General features: G+C 48.1%; 5 protein-coding genes across 5 annotated transcripts; 2 read left to right on the forward strand and 3 right to left on the reverse strand.

The window, feature by feature from the left end:
* Positions 1-5,367: 5,367 nt before the first annotated feature.
* Positions 5,368-6,698, reverse strand: BCR38DRAFT_427315 (uncharacterized protein). Its single transcript, XM_040859830.1, has 2 exons — positions 6,423-6,698; positions 5,368-6,364 (listed from the first exon to the last, which is right to left on the reverse strand). The coding sequence occupies exons 1-2, from the start codon at positions 6,646-6,648 to the stop codon at positions 5,589-5,591; spliced, it is 1,002 nt and encodes a 333-aa protein (XP_040718142.1). The 5' UTR covers positions 6,649-6,698; the 3' UTR covers positions 5,368-5,588.
* Positions 6,699-6,849: 151 nt separating this feature from the next.
* BCR38DRAFT_159540 (uncharacterized protein) lies at positions 6,850-7,888 on the forward strand. Its single transcript, XM_040853769.1, has 3 exons — positions 6,850-6,987; positions 7,069-7,731; positions 7,783-7,888. Exons 1-2 carry the CDS (start codon positions 6,979-6,981, stop codon positions 7,555-7,557), a joined length of 498 nt encoding a protein of 165 aa, XP_040718143.1. The 5' UTR covers positions 6,850-6,978; the 3' UTR covers positions 7,558-7,731; positions 7,783-7,888.
* A 7,187-nt stretch (positions 7,889-15,075) lies between these two features.
* BCR38DRAFT_464663 (acetyl esterase) lies at positions 15,076-16,531 on the forward strand (the record flags this gene model as incomplete). Its single annotated transcript, XM_040862673.1, has 5 exons — positions 15,076-15,123; positions 15,179-15,543; positions 15,645-16,317; positions 16,373-16,404; positions 16,464-16,531. Exons 2-5 carry the CDS (start codon positions 15,273-15,275, stop codon positions 16,529-16,531), a joined length of 1,044 nt encoding a protein of 347 aa, XP_040718144.1. The 5' UTR covers positions 15,076-15,123; positions 15,179-15,272.
* A 1,852-nt stretch (positions 16,532-18,383) lies between these two features.
* BCR38DRAFT_427334 (uncharacterized protein) lies at positions 18,384-19,125 on the reverse strand. Its single transcript, XM_040859831.1, has one exon. The coding sequence runs from the start codon at positions 18,907-18,909 to the stop codon at positions 18,574-18,576; it is 336 nt and encodes a 111-aa protein (XP_040718145.1). The 5' UTR covers positions 18,910-19,125; the 3' UTR covers positions 18,384-18,573.
* On the reverse strand, positions 19,111-21,118 carry BCR38DRAFT_427336 (TLC domain-containing protein). The gene is made up of 3 exons (XM_040859832.1): positions 20,760-21,118; positions 20,339-20,652; positions 19,111-20,266 (listed from the first exon to the last, which is right to left on the reverse strand). The coding sequence occupies exons 1-3, from the start codon at positions 20,965-20,967 to the stop codon at positions 19,394-19,396; spliced, it is 1,395 nt and encodes a 464-aa protein (XP_040718146.1). The 5' UTR covers positions 20,968-21,118; the 3' UTR covers positions 19,111-19,393.
* Between the last annotated feature and the right edge of the window lie 160 nt (positions 21,119-21,278).

The following is a 21,278-nucleotide window of genomic DNA, read 5'->3' on the forward strand; positions in this document are numbered from 1 at the left end:
TAAGAGTTGTGAAGCAGACAGCTATCAAATGTTGGAAATCATAGAAATGAGCATACCCATAAGAGAAGTCTCAGAAGCAGATGCAAAATTTATACGGAAGTAGTGGGTTTAAAACATAAGGCTTCAGTCCATTGCAAATAGAAGATGCCCGTTTGATTAGCACAGTTAAGCCAATAGCAACTCTTGAGGTGTTCAAAGTGAGTGTTTGCGAAGGAAGTGAATAACATCCGGGATCCTGCATAACATCCATTAAAGGGTTTTATGTTAGAGTGAGAGGAGCAAACTTCAGGTCAAAGACAACGTCTTAAGTGCAGAATCTCTGCGGCACTACAAGTGACTAAAACATCTTGCCAGGCCAAGTCGCTATCTTCCGTAACTTTCCATATAATTACCAGTTCCAGTCCATTGAGCCTACAAGACTAGCATAGCAATCTTAAGGTATTCAGATCTTGGGTCTCCGTTTGCAATCTCAATATCCGTGTCCTTAGGTCCTCGCCCCTTCTCGAGGTCGCCTGCGGTAAGTTAATGTTTATAATTAAACGTGACACCAGGTCCTCAATGCTGAATATCGTGCTTGAGGAATACCAATACTAAACCCCTAATCTCTGGAGGTTTCATGAGTACAAAGATGGTTAGAAGTTGCCTAGTTGCTGTTCAAGGGCATGCCTGGCGGTTGCCTTGATGGGTTTGAGCGAGTCGATTGGGATTATCATTGACTTCGTCATACTTGCGCTTATAAAATTGGATTGCGTTAGCTTTGTGGAATGACTGTTGATGGCCGGATGCGTCTGTGTCCGTGAGGGGGCTTGCCAACGGGATGAGACATGATCGGACTTGTGAGACAACTAGTCCTCGTTCTGCTTAGGGATACCAGGTCAGCTGCTTCAAATGTTTGTTCTCATCAGCACGTATGGTGTTCATTAGCCACGGCATGGCTACAAAGTGGCAATCAAAAGCTGGCCACGCTTCATTAAGCTCTAGACCCTAGTCCGTCCATAGTCACCAATCCAGGCGCCAGTGATGTCAATATCAGCCTAGCTTACCAGTTGTAGAGAGATGTGTGATGCTGCGGTACAAGAGACTCGATGCCATGGGAGCTAGAAATCTAATACTATGACTAGCCAACCCGTTCAGAGATAAAAAGGACTGGCAAGGAGGGGAGTGTAGAGGGCAGGGGGTCGGAAGAGGGTGCGTCAAAGTAGCTGATCTCTTCCTCGTTCAAGTATCTGAGTGTCCCAATACCAAAAGTTCTGGTTGCTTGCATACCAGAGACTCGGCTGCACTTCCCTAGCTTCCCCTTATACACTTCGGTCCGACTCTTACGTGGCAATACTCAAGTGATCCAGCTTATATCTCGGTAGTTTACTCCAAACGCTTAACCCAGCCTTTGGTTTAATTTGACGATTATGTTGCGTTTGCTCGTGAGTGGTCTTGCTGATTGTATTAATGCGGTAACCCCGTGGTGCGACTTTGACTACGACTATCTGGTTACACTGCCTAATGCAGTATGAATAAATGGTAGGCCTCCTGAAAACATGACACTGTTCCATGCCCCGGGGACACCGGCTGGGTTCAGGGTACAGCGCTTGGGCCAACTGCCCAGAGGTAGCCCTTCAGGAGCTGCAGCCTTTGGGAATTAGTCCCAACATCATCATCATCATTACCAATATAACTCTCTTGCTTATATAATTTGCAAGCTGGTCTCAGTGATTAATTAGGATTGCAAGCCGTCAATCGATACTGTTGGAACCACAGTATTACAGGCAAGATTGTCAGAAAGCCCATCAGAATAAGAATAAGAAGGGTTGCAAGTCTGCATTAGGCCAAGCTAGCTGGCATCTAGCATAGGATATTGAAGATCGCTACCCGACATAGGCTTACGGAGCCGCTCCGGTTAATATATCTATGTTGAAACACTCCCGCGATGGATGGTCCCTAGCTTCATAAGAATAAGGGCAGGACGTATAGAATATGTGGGATTGAGCACCACAGTTATGTCCTAGGCCGAAGGCGGTGTAGCGGCAAGTGTAGTTAGTGGGGTCAAACCCCTCACACCCTCCGCAGACATAGCTTTCTACATAGCACTTCTAGTAACCAATATAATGCAACGCATAGAGCAGACACACCAATCAATACACTATCCACGCAGAGTCATCACCAGAGGACTGAATCCCTCAGGATGTAAACCCTAATGTTATTTGCTAGTTAGTTATTGAGCATGTCTTGAGGCGGCCACAATGGAGTTTCAAAGATATGCCAGTGTCTAGTAACTTGAGAAAAGTGGTTAGGATAATTCAGAAGCTTTCAGATAATTACCCTCCACTATCGATTAAGTCACGACACGAAATACGACAGCATTGCTTGTCGGACTCACCAGTTGCGACGAGAATCCTCCAGATACTATTGCTTCTACCACGTTATTAGATTAAGTATAATTCATGATTGACGTGTAGTATTCTGTCTCTTTCCCCGCTAATCTGTTCAGCCAGTTATAGTCCAAGGTTGAGCTACTTATCTTAATTAGTACAGATATATCCCTTAGGTAGACACAGTAATAGAACCGACATGCAAACATAATAGCTGTTTTTCTCAATACGGATTCACACATGATCCGCAGTAGTGCTCGGCAGGACTAAATCCCCGATATGAAGCTTCTGACCGAGTGCCTGCTTCATATATCAAATCTCCACTCCTCATCCCTCAGGTGCCAAATTCAACAGGGTATAGGACACTCGATATCTCTCCATCGACAGACACATGTTCATTCGCAAGTACGTAAATCATAAATAAGACAATTATTAAAGATGAATCGGACGAAGGAACTATACACATAACATTGCAGAAGTTCGGTAGAATATATAGCTGCGAAAGAACTAGTGATGGTCTACTGGCGAACGGAATAAGCTAGAACTTTAGCTACTAACAGGGGTTACATTCGTGTTTAGCAAAACATCCGGACTGCGATACTCATTCATGTCTCAACTACAAGCAGTGTTACACCCTGAAACTTGCAGCTCAGGTAACCACACTACCTTGGTTACCAGTCTCAGGCAGCTCTGTAAGCCGATACCAACTTTAGGAACAACAATCAATGCTTTCCTATAGAGGAACCTAAATCTACACAAATAAACAAGAAAGTGATTTGTTGGCGGTACCTGGTAATATAACAGACCCCGCCGCGATGTCAAAACAGAGTTGCCAGAGATGCTGGAGTAAAGATCGCTACGGTCTTCTAGTACTGTGGCCGCCAAACTGGCTCCTACATTACGACCTGGTCCATATCTGAATCTATGTCCAAAATTGGCCTCAATTGTCGGGCTACGAGGTTACGCTGAATCTGCACAATCCATCGGTAATAAGATACAAGGCGGATATCATTTTATCATGAAAAGGCTATAACAGGTACGCGTATGAATGTGGTTGTGAACCTCGCGCGATTATACGTATAAGACGAAGCTATAAGGAAATTGGGCTACTACGAGCTGGCTGGTTTGCTGACGAGACGCGCCGGGCACATCAAGTACACTACTTGAGATTAGAAGGAAGATTGAAATAAAAGATGGCGAAGGATGTCGGACGCACTGCTTCCAAGAACCTCTTTTGTGCCCGTTCAAAACTCAAGCGGGCACCAGAGCAATCAAGAGCGTAATGAGGGCTAGTATGAAACAGATACGGGCGTGATATGCCTGGATGGAGACTTAGATGATTCCACAAGACGTTGAGAGCTGCCATGTGAGTAACAGCCCACAAGCAGGCCAAGTAAACAATGATCTACCACTGGTGGTAATCTAGCCCGCAGTTCCTCAGCAGGGTAACCCGCTGGTAAAGATTCCGGGCCCAGTGATGACTTGAAAATCGCATAATCGTAAATTTAGAGAAAAGCTAGTTCTACTAAAAACAAGTTAACTTTGTAGGATATAACATATCCCGTGGGTAAACTCGAATAAAAGCCTCTAAGATCTTAGTAGTTGAAGACCATATAATTCTAACCTAAGATGATAGACTGGTGCCCCCTATTTCAGTCACATCCGAAAAAGAATCGAAGAAAACCCCAAAGTTAAGAATAAGGGCCTGGGTTACGATGACTAGGTCGATAACTGAATCCATCTTCGGGTACGCCAAGCAGTGAGTCAGACTAGTTCTCGGACCCGAAGTTAGGCACGTCATTACTTGAGTCTATATAATAACAGAGAACTAGTGGCACACAGTCCACTGGCGGAGCCCTAGTTACTCCGTAACAATGTACACTAGTTAGATAGGTAACATTCTACCGTTACACCTGACGGAGGTTAACTTAGCTAAATCAACATCACAATCCTCCATGATATAACAATTATCATCGGACAGCGAACAGGCCAAGGAATCATGGAGGATGTATCAGATATACTTAAAGCACCAAAGTCACTATTACTAGTAGTCTCTTAACGGTAACTCTGAGGGTTGTTTTGTAGTTTGATGTATCTAATTTCCCTACACCCCTAAACAGTCAAAATCGGCTACATTTCCTTGATGCATGGCGACACGTCCATCATCGAAGGCCTAATCACGATATTCCGTAATGCAGCCCCCTTTCCTGCTGGAATTCCTGCTGGAAACGAAAAGAATAACAAACAGGCCCAGGCTTCACTGCTGCTCCCCTTGCCCTACCAAGCCTTCCGCTGCCCAACCTTTCGATGATTACCACCCCAAAAGTCCACACCCACCATATTCGCCCTTCTCTGCCGCCACGTCAACCACTTACAGCACCCGCACGGCTCGGGCATTCGCTCGCTCCGTCCATGCGTGTGCATCCCATCCGGGCAGGACCCCAGCTTACCATTTGCCGCATGGCAGAGGCGGAGGTAGATTTGGTGTTCCCAGACACACTTCTGGCACTGGGGGCAGATGTGATAAATGGTGTATTCGGTGCACATCTTGGGTACACTGAGGTCAGGTGATGAGATATTGGATCCAACCAAGATGTTCTCGCGGACCCTTGTGGAGCTTGAGGGGAGGAGTTAAGAGGTATTGTCTTGGGGTTCTGGCTAGAATTGGCGATGGAAATTTGAGGAGAGCAGAATTCTGCAGTCGCAAGAGTATTTACGACAGCTTGATTGGATGGGTGGGTGCACAGGAGGCATCGCGTGCCGGTACTGGGATGAATGCACCTTCTTGAGTAAAATTCGTCATTCGCGTACTTGTCAAACTCTTAGTAAAACTGCGGTGAAAGCAGAAATTCAGAGAATGTGATAATACGATCGGGTTCCAAGGGAAGCATCAAGTTGTTGAGAGACGCAAGGGTGCCGGCCGCACCGTAATTGCCTATCGCGAAATAAATTGCCCTGCCCAATTCGACAGGCCGAAGAAACAATAAATGGATTCAAAACTCTTGGAAAGAATACTTGAGCACAAAAACAATGTTTGTATGTTCGAGGTGAGGAGAATGTTTCCCGGAAGCGCGAAACGGACCTGCGTAACAAATGCAAACATGCCCTCCCCGACTCTCGGCGCCCGCTATGCTTTTCCATGCTACCTTTGACCTCTATCTAATCATTCCCAGGCATATCCCATGTGATACATAAGCGCGTTATTCATGTACATAATGCGGTCTATTGCCCCCAGCGAGCGTATACAGCATCATATACACTCCCCAACCAACCGCCGGCTGCCCCAGCTCTCGCAACAACCCCCAGACCGCCAGCAGCCCACACTCCCACAACCAAAGCCATCGAGCCATTAATCCCCCACCACATCCTACTCCTTCTCTTCCTCAGTCTTTTATCCATCGTTGTCCTCCTCCAGTTCATCGGCGGCGCAACATTCCACCACTTCGCCCATCCCCAAACCATATGTCCGACCCCGACCCCAAGCAACAAGGTATACGCAATCCAAGGTATGACTTCATGGCGCGCGAACGCGTGTGAAACAAATTGTAGGCCGATATTCGAACTATCTCCCTCCGCAAGCAGAGGCAGCACCCGGTTCATCCCCACATGCGACGCTAGCACCACCACGAAGAAGTATCCACTTGCGGCGGTGTAGCTGAGCAGCGGCCATATCCTGGACCCCGCCTTGGAGCTAGAAGTCGAAGAAGTTTTGGAACGGTGCAGAGCGTACATCCCCGGCGTAGCGCCGCCATAGCGTGTGAGGTTCTGCGATCGGCGGGTCAGGCGCAAGGCGATACCGGATGCGACGTGTGCGGCGACGGGGAGGGCGACAAGGAGCGGCTCGGTGAGGGGCGTTTGGTAGAGTTCGCGGGCCATGAGGAGGAAAGGTTCGGAGTACGGGACGGATTGGTAGAGCAGGGGTATTAGGGAGGTGCTGGTGAAGTGTAGGCCGGCGAAGAAGGTGAAGGTGTAGCTTGAGTAGCGTTGTATGCGGGTTACTGCGAGTGGGGTGAGTAATGCAGTCTGAATGGAATTTCTACCATATGGCATGTTTACGGTAGTACACGGGCCCACGGCCGCTGCCGCTGAGACCCAAGAGATATGAGGAAGAGTTGGGCGAAGTATCTTGCGATTTGAGCCTTTCCGTCGAAGAGTCCAGGTCCTCGGGTAGTGGTGGGAGGTCCTTCTCAGTATAGGGACTCTCCATAGGTGACGGGTCAAGCTGCATGAGAGATATGAACGTCTCCTGAGACGCCTTGTGGCTCAGCGTGTGCTCAAACATCTTGAGTGGTCGCTGAGAAAGCTCTCAACTCTAAATTGTGCCTAGTATTGAACAACGTTTTGGTGTTTTCCAAAAATTATTCCCCAGATTCTACTGAGCTGTGCCAATGCAACATGACGTGTACTGCAGGACCCAAATGTCCAAGCTTCGGCTTGTTCCTGCCAATGCCCGCACTGGAATTAATCAGATCCCCCAACTCCACCACAACAGCCGATTTCGCGACGATCTCGCGACGATCCTCACGTAGCTCTATCGCAACTTCATCACGCCCAAAGCTTCCCATCTTCTACACCTTGCCTTGGTACATCCATTTCACAGATTCAAGTCAAGATGCCTCCAGTAAGTCTTTCTTCTGCCGACAATCCCCTTCCTGCCAACTCTTCCTGAATGCCGGCTAACCTCAAACCTGTCCCCAAACAGCGCCACCAAACCCTGCCCTCCGCGCAAACGGCCTCGGCCCGCGCAGCTCTGCAATCCTTCTACTGTGACCTCTGCTCCAAAGGCTACAGCCGCATGAACGACTACGAGGCCCACCTTTCCAGCTACGACCACACCCACCGCCAGCGCATGAAGGACATGAAGCAGATGGTCAAGGACCCGACCGCCGCCGCGCGAGCACGAAAGACGGAGCAGAAGGCCGACGGCATTATTAGTATTAAGCTCGGCGATGCCGGGGGTGCGAACGCGAATAATGCGAACACGGGTGCGGGAAATGGTGCTGCTGGTGGATTCAAAAAGGGCGGGTTCAAGAAAAGTGGATTTAAGAGTGCTTTTGCACCTGCGGGGAGAGCGAGCGATGAGGGAGGGGGTACGAAAGAGGTAGAAAAGAAGATTTTGGGGGATGCGGATGAGAGTGATACCGAGGATGAGGGGTATGAGGTGTACGATCCCAGGGTTCCGACGGACTAAACGAGGACCTGCCGATTACATCGAACCGACAGGAACGCGAGCCGCGTTGTATCCACCGTAGTGCCACGACACAAGGATCACGATGTAATGCAGCATTGATGATGAGGTCTCAGCGGCGGTTTGGAAGTTCAAACACCCAAGTGTAGAAGCCACGGGCATGGGGATTCACTCCAGGTGATTATTCTACCGGCAATGGCCTGAGAATTGTCTAACAATTTTGAGCAGATTTCACCCTCTGGGAGCATAGAGAAGCCATGCGCTCGCGTTTTGATTCCGGGATAGAGGACGGGTATTGGTCTTAGACACCCCATGCGCAACTCTCCAAGTATGCCCAGGTGGATGATTAGGTCTTGAGAGGTCGTGCAACTTTGCGGATATCACGAGCCAAATATTCTGGGTAATACTGCTGGTGGCGTCTTCTGGTGGAAGACCAAGCCGCTATCTTGAAACCAATAATGGAACAGTTTTGAGGGCGCTGCGACTTTTGCATGCATGAGCTCAACCGACCAAGTATCACCCTTGCCATTGAAGCTTTTATCCCTGAACCTACGTTCTATCCTAGGTGCCAACAATGAATCCGATATATAAGGGAATGACAAAGGATATCCAAAAGTATGTCACTCAAAAGCGTCCCGCAGTCTCCTTCAGTGACATCTCATGAATGCAGTGACTCCGATAGCCAACACCGTGGGATTTTATATCCTTTCAAGCCCGCAAATCTTGAATAACCAACAGCCCCAAAACAGCGAAATGGCTTCAGAGATTGTGATCGACAAACAAGACCAGACCCAAGCCCGGGCCAATATCCCATTGCTAGCCGAGATCTTCTGGTATGGTGCCAAATACCACCTCGATGACTCAGTGGGTGTGCCCGCGCCGGCAACGACCTGCTGTGCTCTTTGGGATATTCTCTAGAAATAAGTCTTCATCACCGACAGCCGCAAAGGCGATAGATGCTGCGAACCTGATCTGGAATACCTATTTCGGTGTGGACCATCCGGTTTAGTTGCACACTGCCGTTCATCTGGCGGCCATGAACGGCCACCTTGAGGTTGTGAAACTATTGACAGCTGGGGATTACAGTCCCCATTATGTATCGGGCAACACTCGCTGCCTGACCTAGGACATTGAAACACTGTCAAACACGTTCACCGAATATTGAGTATTATAACATCAACAACATCGATTGCTGTGGATGATTGACGCCTTGAGTTTCGCGGTTCTCTGGGGCTACGAGGACATCGCAAAGACACTGAGGGACCACTATGGTCGGGGATAATAAACAGAAGGTCAAGTTCTTCATCGATAATGATATCGGGCCATGGTTTTCTGACTGTGAGAAGCTGGGACAATCATCGCTGCATATTGCTGTCAAGCCCTAGCCTGTTAATATGGTACGTACCATGTTGGAGAACCGCCGGACGGCATCAACTTGAAGGATAAACCAGCGCGTACGCCATTCGATCTTGCCGTTAGAGAATAGCGCAGCTTCGACTACAAAAAGGCGGCCTAGCTGTAGAAGCATGGCGCCGACCCGTCGGTTTGTTCTGTGAAGGGCTTGAAGATCCAAGAGGACGATCATAAGTTTCCAAAAACGGCACATACAAAATCAAACCCGAGCTTCGCATTGAGATTGCCGTTGAGAAATATAGGTCGAGGACCTAACCTTAGACCTGTCATCGCTAGAGATTCCGCCCAGTGAAGGAGCAGCTGCGGAAACACACAACTAGATATCATCGATAGGTGTAAACGTCAGATAGTGCAATAGACGTTGTAAACTATATCGGCATGAAATCAATGGTGAGTAACGTAAGAGGCATGCTGCGCACTGGACTAGTAGCACCATCCAAGTAGTAGGCACCAGGTCGGCAGCGGCATCACGGAACAATCACGAGACGCAGTACATTCTCGAGAAATCATTGCTGTCTCTTACACTTCGAGGCCCAGGCTCGTGGACCTTGGGGCCTTCGGCATTCATGCACTGCCGCGAATGCCGACATGCATTGCAGCCTTGAACCCACAATGCTTGACGAACCCAGATTAGACCGGAATACGCTTGCGAACATGGCCACCTGCGGCTACCTAGGGCCAGTTGTGGTGATGGAGTGCAAGGCAAGAGCATCTACGCTAACGGAGTGTTCGATCCCAATTCTATTTTCGGCTACTCATATATAGCACGAGTGACACAGCTACTAGGCGACCTGATCCTGCGCCAAGGCCCGAGCTGGGGCAAGGTCCGTAGGGTTCATCGCAGCAGTCGGTCTGGCAGTTGCTTGCGGGTACGAGTTGTCATTAGCCTGTTGTGCAGAATCGAACTGTTCTGATCCTGCCTGCAAAGTCGAGGAAGTTGCCTCGCAACGGCATGACCGCTCTTCGCTCCAGTTTAAAGTCGAGTCTCTTGCATCAGTGGTATCGCGTCATGCAAACGTACATGAGCAAAGGCTGCTCGGTTGGTTGCGGGCTCGGATTTGGATGCTGTTCCCTCCAGCGTTGGGGACATCGCATGGGACGATGATCGCGTCGACAATTGGCAATTGCGTTCATCAGAGAGTTTAGTCTGGGTTCGCTAGGTCATTGCGTCTTCATGGTAGCTGCGGGGGAGTCTATTGTCGCGGTATGTTGTACCTCAAGGGCGAATGAGCACAGATCCATTTTGGAGCTGCTATGATATCATCGGCCGAACTGCCGCTTGTAGCATGGAGAGAACCGTTGAGGCGCGTTGATCACACACATGGTGAGGTACAGGTAATGTAATCGCAGGTGGTCGCCGTTTTTCGCGTTGGAGCTGAAGAGCGGACACTAGTCGATTGGGACTTTACCATCGAGGACGGTGGCAAGTAGAGCTGACATTCGCGCCAGATTAAGGTGGAGATCAGCTTCTTCCTCACCTCGTTCCACCAGGGACCGAAAGCAACGAAAATGAACATGTCTCTCACGAGAAAATATGTGCCAAAAATTCTCTGCCAGGCCGAAGCCCAACAGAAGCGGTCATAGTATAGTTTTCAACTAGCAAAAACGCAGTCTCAGGCGAACCTTCACTGACATGCGTAAAGCCCGTGCACCAGAATGAAGAAGAAAAGAGAAAAGAAATTAAGAAAGGATGGGTGGCGCGAGAGTTGAAGTAGGAAATATTCTTGGTGCACGGGCCACTGCTGATTGTGGCGCATAGGCCATTAGGCAGAAGCTGCGCTTAGACCATGAAAGGAAGGCACGTACAATCATCAAACAACCCTACATAATAAGTACACTGCAAACTGCAACTACAGTACTGTTCCAAAAGTCCGGGGACCACTCCGCTAGAATATCAAACGGCTACAGGGCACCACAACTGTCACTTCCCCATTTCTTCATGAATATAAGCGATATGCACACTAAATAGAGTCAAAATAAAGCTCAGCGTGTAGAGATTAAGAATTATATGTACCAACCGCGGGCCCTTTCAATCGCGCGAAGCGGCGCTCTAGTATACTAATCAGCCGCTTCATTAGACTGCCCGACATACTACCCACGCCTCTTATAGTATATGTAACGTACCCCACAAGCAAGTTGGCCACTTTTTCTTGGCACCGTACGAACAACCTTTTAATTAGCATCTTTACAATACCAAGATGGGATCGAATTGGAAAGAAAGCGACATGATTCTAGCGTGTCAGGCGCTTCAATCGAACCCCGAATTAAGCATCCGACGCGCTGCCCAACTCTACAATGTCCCTCGTACAACTCTAGCTAACCGAAAACGCGGACTACTATCTCGACGCGATACTCGACAATCTAGTCATAAGCTTACGGAATCAGAAGAGTTAGCGGTCGTACAATATATACTTGACCTAGATTCGCGATCATTTCCTCCCCGGCTCCATGGTGTTGAAGCTATGGCTAACCGACTGCTCCGTGACCGTGGCGCTGGACGCGTCGGCGTCAACTGGGCCTCGAACTTCGTACGACGACAACCAGACCTTCGGACGCGTTTTAATCAAATAATCGACTACCAACGAGCCTATTGCGAAGATCCTGACGCGTATCGCGCGTGGTTTACGCTCGTACGAAATACAATTGCGAAATATGGTATCCAAGAGGCGGATATCTATAACTTCGACGAGACAGGGTTCGCGATGGGCTTAATCTCATCCGAGATGGTAGTTACAAGTGCCGAACGACGCGGAAGGCCTCGTACAGTCCAACAAGGCAATCGAGAATGGGCTACAGTAATCCAGGGTATCAATTCGTCCGGCTGGGCTATCCCGCCGTATATTATTGTCGCGGGTTAAAACCACCTCTTATCCTGGTACGAGAATAGCCCATTCCCGTCCGACTGGGTAATCGCTGTAACCAAAAACGGTTGGACAACAAATGAGCGAGGCGTAGACTGGATTCAGCACTTTGATCGCTATACGAAGGATCGTACGAAGGGTGTTTATCGTCTTCTTATCCTCAACGGGCATGAGAGCCACCACTCGACTAACTTCGAGCTATATTGCAAAGAGCATACTATTGTTACACTTAGTATGCCTGCTCATTCGTCACATAAGCTCCAGCCTCTCGATGTAGGCTGTTTTAGGGCTTTGAAAAGGTCGTACGGCAAAGAAATTGAAGACCTAATACGGGCGCATATAACCCATATCTCGAAGGAGGATTTCTTTTCGGCATTCTATAGGGCGTATCGTACGACTATAACTAAGTCGAATATCCAGGCAGGTTTCAGGGGGACAGGACTTATTCCGTACGACCCGGAATATGTGATTTCACAGCTGGATATTGTAACGGGGTAAGGCCGGACATCAGGGAAATAGGTTACGGGGCTAGGAGAAAGTTTATTTTCTCTTTAAGAGGCACAGAGGCAGAGTAGGACACGAGTCCCTCATCTTCATGCATCATCATCCTCATCTTCATATCATCATCTCCTTCTTATCTATATCTTCACCTTCGCTTTTCAGTCAGTTATTTAGTTATTTTAGTTATTCAGCTTATCTTTACGTTCGAGATCCTACTATTACGATACGAGTATCAGGGGCATGTCCGACTAACTCACGCACCAGACGTGTAAGAGCTTCACTCTTATAACCAGTACCACGATCTTTGTCAGAGAACAGAATGCCATAGGCACCAGTGGGTGTCAGGACACTGAACGCAGGACACCGGCGGGCCGCCGGAGGGGTGTTTCGGACAAAAGACTCCCGAATCATGATTACAATCTATGTGAAGCTTTGGGATGACGAGAGTCAAGATCCTTGGCATCGCCGACCCTGCTGTTATGCCGGGTCCAAGCGGCGGCCTAGCTATCTATATAAGGACCATCTCGAAGTAGGATAGGGAAGGAGTTGTCAGAGCCACAAGTGTCATCCGAGGCGGGCCGGCTTCCACCAGGTAGGAAGCCGTTTGTGGCGGCTAGAGAGCCGCTTGTGGCGAATGAGAGCCGTTGAAGCCGTTTGCAGCGGATAGGGAATCGCTTGGTTGCAGATAAGGAGCCGCTCTCCAAGATATTGGCCGAAGTCGGAGGAACACAGACATACGGAAGCAAACATCCAGAATCCAAGAGAGAACCTCGGCTGGCTATAAGTAAGGAGTCGAGACGGAGGAAGATAGAGAGGGCAGAGATCAATGCATCACCGTGGGCACCCCTACCTGAGACCGCCAGTGACCACCCGGTATTACGTAGGAGGGACGCCCGTTACTCCCCATCACTCTGTACTATTGCCTTCGGCCTAGCCGTACCCTGACAATCTTCGTCTGATAAGATCAACAGATGGGATCTGTTGGTACTGGAGCCGTCTGTTCAGTGTGTTAGGTGGTAGGTATATCCTACTGACCGCCTGACCCCGTTTCAATATTAAGCTACATACGCCTACACCTCCTGGGAGCTCGTCTGGCGCCCCCTTAATCTGGGAATCAAAGACTCCAAATAACCCAACCGAGGCGCAATCCCAGTCTGAATACGTTAAAAACAGAATCTTATAGCATCAGAATAGCTCCCCGACGACAATAATTACGGCTATTGACCAATTTTCACGTGGTGCGACGGCTGTTATGCATCGGTTAGTTTTACTTGAGGATGAGGTTACTACACTTCGGAAGGCCAATCAAGAGCTAAGCCGTCGTCGAAGGACTCAAAATCGACAGCTACAAGATGGAGGATCTCTTAGTTTACGAGACGCTCAGGACTTACAGTCTCAACGGGATATTGAACAGCAGCTAGAGGATGGTATACGTGTAAGTCGTCGTCGTACGAGACCGGCCGAACCACGCCGACGGCGCTGTAGGATCTGCGGAGAGCCCGGACATAATGCTCGTACTTGTGAGAATGATAAAGATACGTACGATGAAGAGGATTCCGATTAGTTTGAATTATTATTTTTTAGTTTAGTTAAGTTATTGAAGTTATTCATACGGTGCCAAGAAAAAGTGGCCAACTTGCTTGTGTGGCCAACTTGCTTGTGGGGTACGTTAGCTCTAAACTTTTAATATCGAGCTTTTTTTGAAATGTATAGTTCAGGGTATTATCTGCTAAGTTACCTCGTTAGATAAGCTTGAATATACTTCACAGTGTTAGGATCTATGTTATGACATAGCTATTTAATTAAAAATAGCTTTAGGACTCAACTACTCTGTCGCTTACGCTAAGAGATATATATTCGCTTTATCCTGTGAAGGATGAAAATAATCTTGAGTATATAGCTCGCTAGTACCTCTACGACAAACTAGGTCTAATTCGAGTTCATGTTGATAACTCGGACGGTGGATGAAATTGTTTCTTAATTGTAGAGGCTTGCGCGAATTTTCGTGTTGGCGTTAAGTAGCAGGTTACAGTTAGCCAGCCGGGGTCAGAAATATGTCTAACCCTGATCAACTGTACGCTCGTAAAGTAGTACCCACCCTTACGAGCCTGACTGTACGTGGAGGCAGAGCCTCAATTGCATCGCTGTAAGCAGCTGTCTGAGCCTCTGGCTTCAATCTTGGGTAGGCTTCCAATTTCTCCATCGATGTAGCAATATTCTTGCCCTCCAGTGCTTCAATGTTGATATATCGCTTGCGGTTTGTTTTCAGTCAGGGCAGGCCATCGGTTGTTTCCCAATCATCGAAGAGTGAACGAACTTCGAAGCAACTTCGTCATGGCGCAACACTTTCCGTTCATTGGTGGAAAACATTATTGGACCTCGATTCCCCCCTCATGATCGTCACTTATTCCTACCGCAATACCACTTCACCCATGCAAGTTGAGATGCTTACCCCATCCATGCTTGTTGTTGGTTCTCCAAATTCCCCTCATTCATGAATGATTTTCTCAAGTCGGTCGAAACCAGTTAAATTATCAACTCCCATCGCCCTCCCCCTGCCTCCCAACCCAGTCGGGAACCACGGCATGCGTAGACTATGTGACTAGCAAGCTTTTCCATTAATACCCAGTTTCCGCCACAATCTATCGATAGGAAAGGCTGCATATCCTGAAATGATTCAAATACATCCCCCTCATCCTGCTTACTCCAATTTCTGCTTACAGGACCGTCATTCTTTTTTACCGCTCGTGGATGATTCGCTTCCGGAAGAACGGGTCAATTTCCCAGAGCTGGCGTGCGTAGGGCCTCCCTGTCATAGTTACGTACCTGTCCTAATGTTGTTGTATAAGTATCAATGGCTGCTGCAGTCGCTTCTCCCGGGTCCCGGTGCAGATTGCCTACTTCGTTTTGCTTGTATTCAATCAGCCCCTTAGACATTATAATATGAGACTGTTCCCAATCCTCGTTGCGGCTGGCGCAGTCGCAAATTCATGGAAGTCAAGTAGCTTGCAGAACCTTCGGGGGCCCCACAATGTGATCACGTTTGGTGATAGTTACACCGATGAAGGTCGGTTGTCAGCATATTTCTCCAACAACGGCCAGCCGCCACCACCAGGCACATCGACGGCCGGTAGCAACTTTACTGCAAGTGGTGGATACGCTTGGGGATATTTCGCGACCCAGAAGCTTGGTGCGAAGTACTATGACTATGCCGGTAAATCTCCAGAAATTATTGAGACGACGTTTAAAACAACATACAGAAATATACCACTTGATTTCCCACCCTACTGGTCTTCAGCTAACCGCATCATACAGTGAGCGGGGCATACTGTTCAAACGAGATATTCTCCCGCTACCTCGCAGGAATAAACCGCACCTACCCGTCGGTTCTAGAGGACGAGATACCTTCGTTCGTGCAAGAAGCCGGCAATAAGACCTTCTACCCCAACCGCGAGGCAGACAACAGCATCTACGCCATCTGGATCGGGACCAACGACTTGGGAAATGACGCTTTCCTGGTAGACTCCCAGAAGCCGGGGCTGACGATCACCAACTTCGTCGAGTGTATCTGGGAGGTGTTCGACATCATCCACAAAAACGGCGGGCGCCACTTCGTGATACTGAACGAAGCGCCTCTTGAGCTTTCGCCCCTTTATGCTGCACAGCAGAACTTCGGTGTTTCTGACAACCACTACTGGACGAACAAGGCGTCCTACAACATGACTGAGTACGAACAGAAGATTAAGGAGTACACCACGAATGTCAATACCATGTTTCATTACGGAGTGCCGTTTCAGAATGTGGTCCAGAAGAGGTGGCATGGTAGCTCGTTCACGGTCTTTGATGTCCATAGCCTCATCACAGATATCTACAACGAGCCGGAAAAGTATTTGGATGCACCGTTTAACTCGACGGGTTTCTACCGTGAGTGCAACGAGGACGGATCGGTTTGTACAAACTCGGAGAACCCGCTGTCGTCGTTCTTATGGTGAGACGAATTACACATGGCTCGATCGGAGAAGCTCGTGCTGACATCGTCACAGGTACGATGAACTTCACCCGTCGGAGAAGACTGGTAAGCCCATGCCCTAGCTGGATATTAACCGATGTTGACCTCAGCTGACATGGCCACAGATGAGATTATTGGGAACGAATTCGCGAAATTGGTCAAAGGGAAGTCAAAGTATGCAATTTACTGGTGAAAATACTGAGCATACCCGCACGTTCGTGACTGGTTAGGTCGAACGGTGCCCCGTATTTTATCGTTATTAGCAGCTATTAAATGTGTAAACCCACTTGCGATCTTGATGCATTCCAGTCTTCATATCATATTCAGGCGTAAGTTACCACTTAAATAAGAGGCATGTGTAAATGATGGGTCTTGACAGCGTGTATATATGGACAAATGTCTAGGGCATATGAGCAAACTCCCGGTTTACATTGTGCTGAAGGCCCAACATGCAAATCGAATCTTGCATTTTACTTTCTTAGCCTTGAGATCCAAATCGTGATTATACTCCTGGTTGGAAATGTCTCATGGTTACGAGGAAGATGAGTCCATATGATATTCTTATCAATCAGGTTCCCTTTTTTTCATTCCGATTTTCCACTGATGTTGGCCACACAGTCCATTCCGGAGCTGACGAACAAAGAATACTCGAATCAACGCCCGAACAAGTCACGAGCATCTTCCGAACATGTTTCATTGAATTCCGATCACTCTCTTTGTTACGGCACAGTCGAACGATCCATAATACAGCTAACTATTTGAGTATTTATGTACGCAACTGTGGCTCTGTCCGTAGAATTGTAGATCAAGGGTCTTATTATCCAGAAATTCGAAACTTCACCCGATTCTACCATCCTTACCTTGACGTTAAGGCAAAATATAGCTTCGGGTCATAACCAATCTGCCAGAGACTTCCCGGGCATGAAGTTAGCAAAGGGGATCAGCAATGTATTTCACAAGAAGATAAAAAAGATAGTAAGATAAAAAGACATTCGTTTCTGGCTGCAACGAAAGTCACATGTGTGCCATATCAAGTGTTTGAGTTTGATCCAGAGCAACCAGCAAATGTATTTTCACAAAGTTAACTTCTGTGACGCCGCCCTGCTGGGATTTATCCTCTCGCAATGGCTGGATCAACGCGAGTTTTATAAGGCCTACAGTGTAGAAAAAGTTGTCGGTGGAGAGTTATACGGCGAACTGAATGGAGAGAGAGCTCTTTCGGTAAAGAAGCGTGATAATTAGGATTAGAGTTGGGCGTGAAAATATGCATTGTAAAATACGAAAAATACCTAAGTTCGTGATCGTACAGACACCGCCGTCGCAGTGACGGTATAGATGCGCTTTAGAATCAAAACCAATAATTTTCTATTCCTTCTGGAATTGGCGACATGGTCGTAAAATATGCTGATAAGTATAATGTTTGACAGGTCTAATCTCGCCGTCTATGTCCTTCCAACTTGGTCGCACTAGTTTAGGATTTGCAGTCAGAGTTTACTGGGTCAAGTACTACAAACAATGTAGAATTTCCACTGCCCGGTCGTACACCATAATCACGGTATTCTGTTCTCATCCATTTCAGGCTTGTGTTGAGCAATGGCTCTGTTGGACTGAATATCGAAGTAGCACATTGAGACCCTGCCTATCGCAAGACATGCCTCTCTGAAAACATTCCTGCAAATCGTGTTAAGCTGAGGAGGTGAATGAGAACACATGCCACTACGTATTCCAATATCATCGGTCATTAAGCATTTTCACATATATATATATGCCTTCTTCATTGTCAACTGTGATTTGTCGAGAGCTTGCTGACACGAATACTGAAGCAACTAAGTTGCATATTCAACAACTACATCAATCTGATGGCACCGTAGAATATCCAGAAATGGAATCATATGTAGATAAATTCTTTACATCATTGCACTCAGCCACTTACCCATGCTAACTTGGTTAGATGTTGATCGCCAATGACGTCATGCTTCCACGTGTTGATGCCCCGCCTATTTTGGGTGTCAACCCATTTACCTTCCGGTCGGGTCACTGGGATATAAAACTTCACGACCATAAGTCATCTCGTCACCAAACCCATGGATTCGAAATATGTTGGCTACGACTATTGGTGCCAGTTTTGGCAATTTCCATCTCGAAAACTACCCTAGCAGCAACAAGGCATCACAAACTCTATCCGGTCCCTCTATTTTGCCAACAGCCTTCACACGTACCAATTCATCAATTGATTCAGGAGTTATTTCTGTGAGAGGTGGCATCTAATTGAGATAAAAGTCTTTGGATACGTTGAAACCAAGGGGCACACAACACAACACCCAATATGTTGGGCGACGACTTCGAGAAGCAAATGGCAGAACTAGACGCCTCGCAGCAAAAGGCCAACGCAGCGTACAGGAAGGAATTGGCCGATGCCGAAGCCAGGATCAAAGAACTAGAGGAGGAGTTCGTCCAGGAAATGACGGCGATGGACGGGAATTTGCGGGAAGCAATGGCAAGTACACGAAGGCAACGGCTGAGAACGAAGCGAAGATGAAGGCACTGCGTCGGGAGTGGGAGGCTGAGCATAGGCGCTTGAATGCGAGACGAGGTTTTATGTAATTATTCTCTAGGTTTTATTCGGGGTAGAGGGGTGGGGAAGACAATGTTCATGTCTACGCAGGACGGAAAGGGGATGGTTGCACATTACGGTGTCTGGGTGGATGCAGTGGTGGAGGGGTTTCTGAAAATATCAGTTCATTATCTTGAGGCTGACGACATAGGAAATGGATTGAATGTATTGTGAGCTTCATTTTCTATGCTGGCCTGTCCACGGGAGGGATTTCTAACCGTCTTGATAAGCCCTTCCAGAACTTCCCTATCTAAACTTCCCTATCTAAACTTCCGTATTAATTAAAGCGCCGTCCCTAGTATCTTCGTTCCCTGCCCTTCACTTCGCCATCTCAGTATCGTGCTCCTGTGAATTAACATCGACATTATACAAAGAGCGCACTGAAATCCTTGAAAATCAGTCGATTTGCTTTTCATATCCAATGCGACTCAGCAACTCCTTTCAACCGCTGGGGCCGGGCAAGGACACGCCACTGGCTACGGTCAAGAGGCTGCCGCTGCCCTTGGCTCCCCTGAACGTCTTCCTACGCTCCCAGCTATTCAAGTCAATCTGCTCAACCCCAACTTCCTTCTCGACGACATACTGCTGCTCATACTTTATTTCTTCGGTCTCTCCAAATTCCTCCTCGCTATCGCTCCTGACGTCTTCGGCCCCAGTGCCCTTGATGACCCTAATCGCGACCTTGAGGATGAGGACGAACCACACGATCTGCACGACCTGAAGAAACAGCAGAGTAACCAGAAAGCCCGTTGTAATATTCTCATTCCAACACACCGTGCCCTGACCATCGGTAAAAGGCGCAAGAAGATGGCCCCAACCCTCGGTCTCGTGCTCGAACGGCCCCGTCAAATCATGGTCCGGTCCACGGGAACATCCAGCGGGGATATGCTTCAGACTCTCAGCATACAGACTCCAACACGCCACTAGGTAAAACCCATGCCGGCAGATCGCCCACGAGACAATGAACAGGCCGAACATGTAATCGCATACAGTCGAGAAATCAAGGTACTTGAGACACTTTGCAATGCCCAACAAGATATCGCCATTGTCCATTAAGATAAGAATCAGGGTGCCTATTCGGGTTTGATGGTACGCATAAGCGCCCCAGAGTAGGGCAATAGTGACGACGTGGTGGACGCACATCTGCCAATGGTCCTTACGTCGGTCCTCGAAGTTAATGGCCACGACCTGCTGTAGGTAGAATGACAGCTGGGCCAGAATGTAGAATTTGGTCAGGCCGGAGAGGTCACGCTGCGGCCAGTTGGTCCAGAGTTCGGACATGTTGAGGTAGAAGGGGGAGTGAGTGTAGATGTACTGTTTCGTGTTAGTCATCTTCACCTGGAATACAAATAGACATCAGGTCTTGGTGGCGTCGGGACGACATACCACGCCAATGCTCCAGAAAATGCCATAGTGAATAACTAGAAATCCTTGCTCTGCGAACCGTGCGATTTCCTTTTTCTTTGTTATACCGCCGGCTTTGGCCAAGGGAGCGAGTATGTGGTTCATGATGCCAGCACGCAGACCGGTGAGAAGAATGGTGCAAAAAAGGATAAAATAGACATCGTCGGCGCCGAGGGCATATTTGCCCGTCTGTGGGTTGTAGTGTGATATGGTGAGGAATTTGAAGGTATAGGACTGTGCTTCAGGTGTGGAAGTGTGCACCAGGACGAAAAGAGCGCTGAGGCTGAGAAAGACACCTATAATAAAGTGTAGGAATTAGTGAATTTGATTGGTGATGCATATCCAGTGCCTTGCATTGACAGGGGTAATAGCTATCACATGCTCATATAAGGATTGCATGTACCGGTCTGATTATCAAGTAACCAGCGACCAAAGTTAATCAATGGACCATCCGCTTTCCGGCCAGTTTTCCGAATGACAGTATAGCTTTGGACGGTTTGCCCGTATATTGCGCGAACCATGCGCGAGACAGGCGGTTGCAAAAGCGGTGGATACGAATTCCAGGCGCGCTTTTCCCCCACTGCAAGAGGTCGTGGCGGGTATGATTCCATGTTGAAGAGAAACTCCGGCTCCAATCAACATATACAAATGCACTCAAGTACCATCAAATGATTGAGCAAGCTGTGACAGGAAGGAAGTTTTACATATGGCGTAGACGATGCTATATTTTTCTTCTCACACAGACAGCAGGGGAAATGAGCTTGGGTGCCGAAAAGAAATGTCCTCCGGTAGTCCGCGGGCACCGTACGCTATCGTATGGCGAGGCGCAGCTTACAATGATCTCCTGATCTCCTGATCTCCTGATCTCCTGATCTCCTGATCTCCTGATTCCAGAAGTGGCATGGCTTTGAATTTCAACTAT

This window comes from Pseudomassariella vexata, assembly GCF_002105095.1.
Source record: "Pseudomassariella vexata strain CBS 129021 chromosome Unknown BCR38scaffold_4, whole genome shotgun sequence".
In the NCBI taxonomy this organism is placed as follows: domain Eukaryota; kingdom Fungi; phylum Ascomycota; class Sordariomycetes; order Amphisphaeriales; family Pseudomassariaceae; genus Pseudomassariella; species Pseudomassariella vexata.

Bases quoted from the DNA above. Each gene is read 5' to 3' on its own strand.
- BCR38DRAFT_427315 (XM_040859830.1), bottom strand. From the start codon at position 6,648: ATGTTTGAGCACACGCTGAGCCACAAGGCGTCTCAGGAGACGTTCATA. The intron at 6,365-6,422 runs GTAAACATGCCA...CCCCACTCGCAG, and splicing joins CCGTGGGCCCGTGTACTACC to TAACCCGCATACAACGCTAC.
- BCR38DRAFT_427336 (XM_040859832.1), bottom strand. From the start codon at position 20,967: ATGGAATCATACCCGCCACGACCTCTTGCAGTGGGGGAAAAGCGCGCC. The intron at 20,653-20,759 runs GTACATGCAATC...ACTTTATTATAG, and splicing joins GTTACTTGATAATCAGACCG to GTGTCTTTCTCAGCCTCAGC. The intron at 20,267-20,338 runs GTATGTCGTCCC...AACACGAAACAG, and splicing joins TTTTCTGGAGCATTGGCGTG to TACATCTACACTCACTCCCC.
- BCR38DRAFT_427334 (XM_040859831.1), bottom strand. From the start codon at position 18,909: ATGCTCAGCCTCCCACTCCCGACGCAGTGCCTTCATCTTCGCTTCGTT.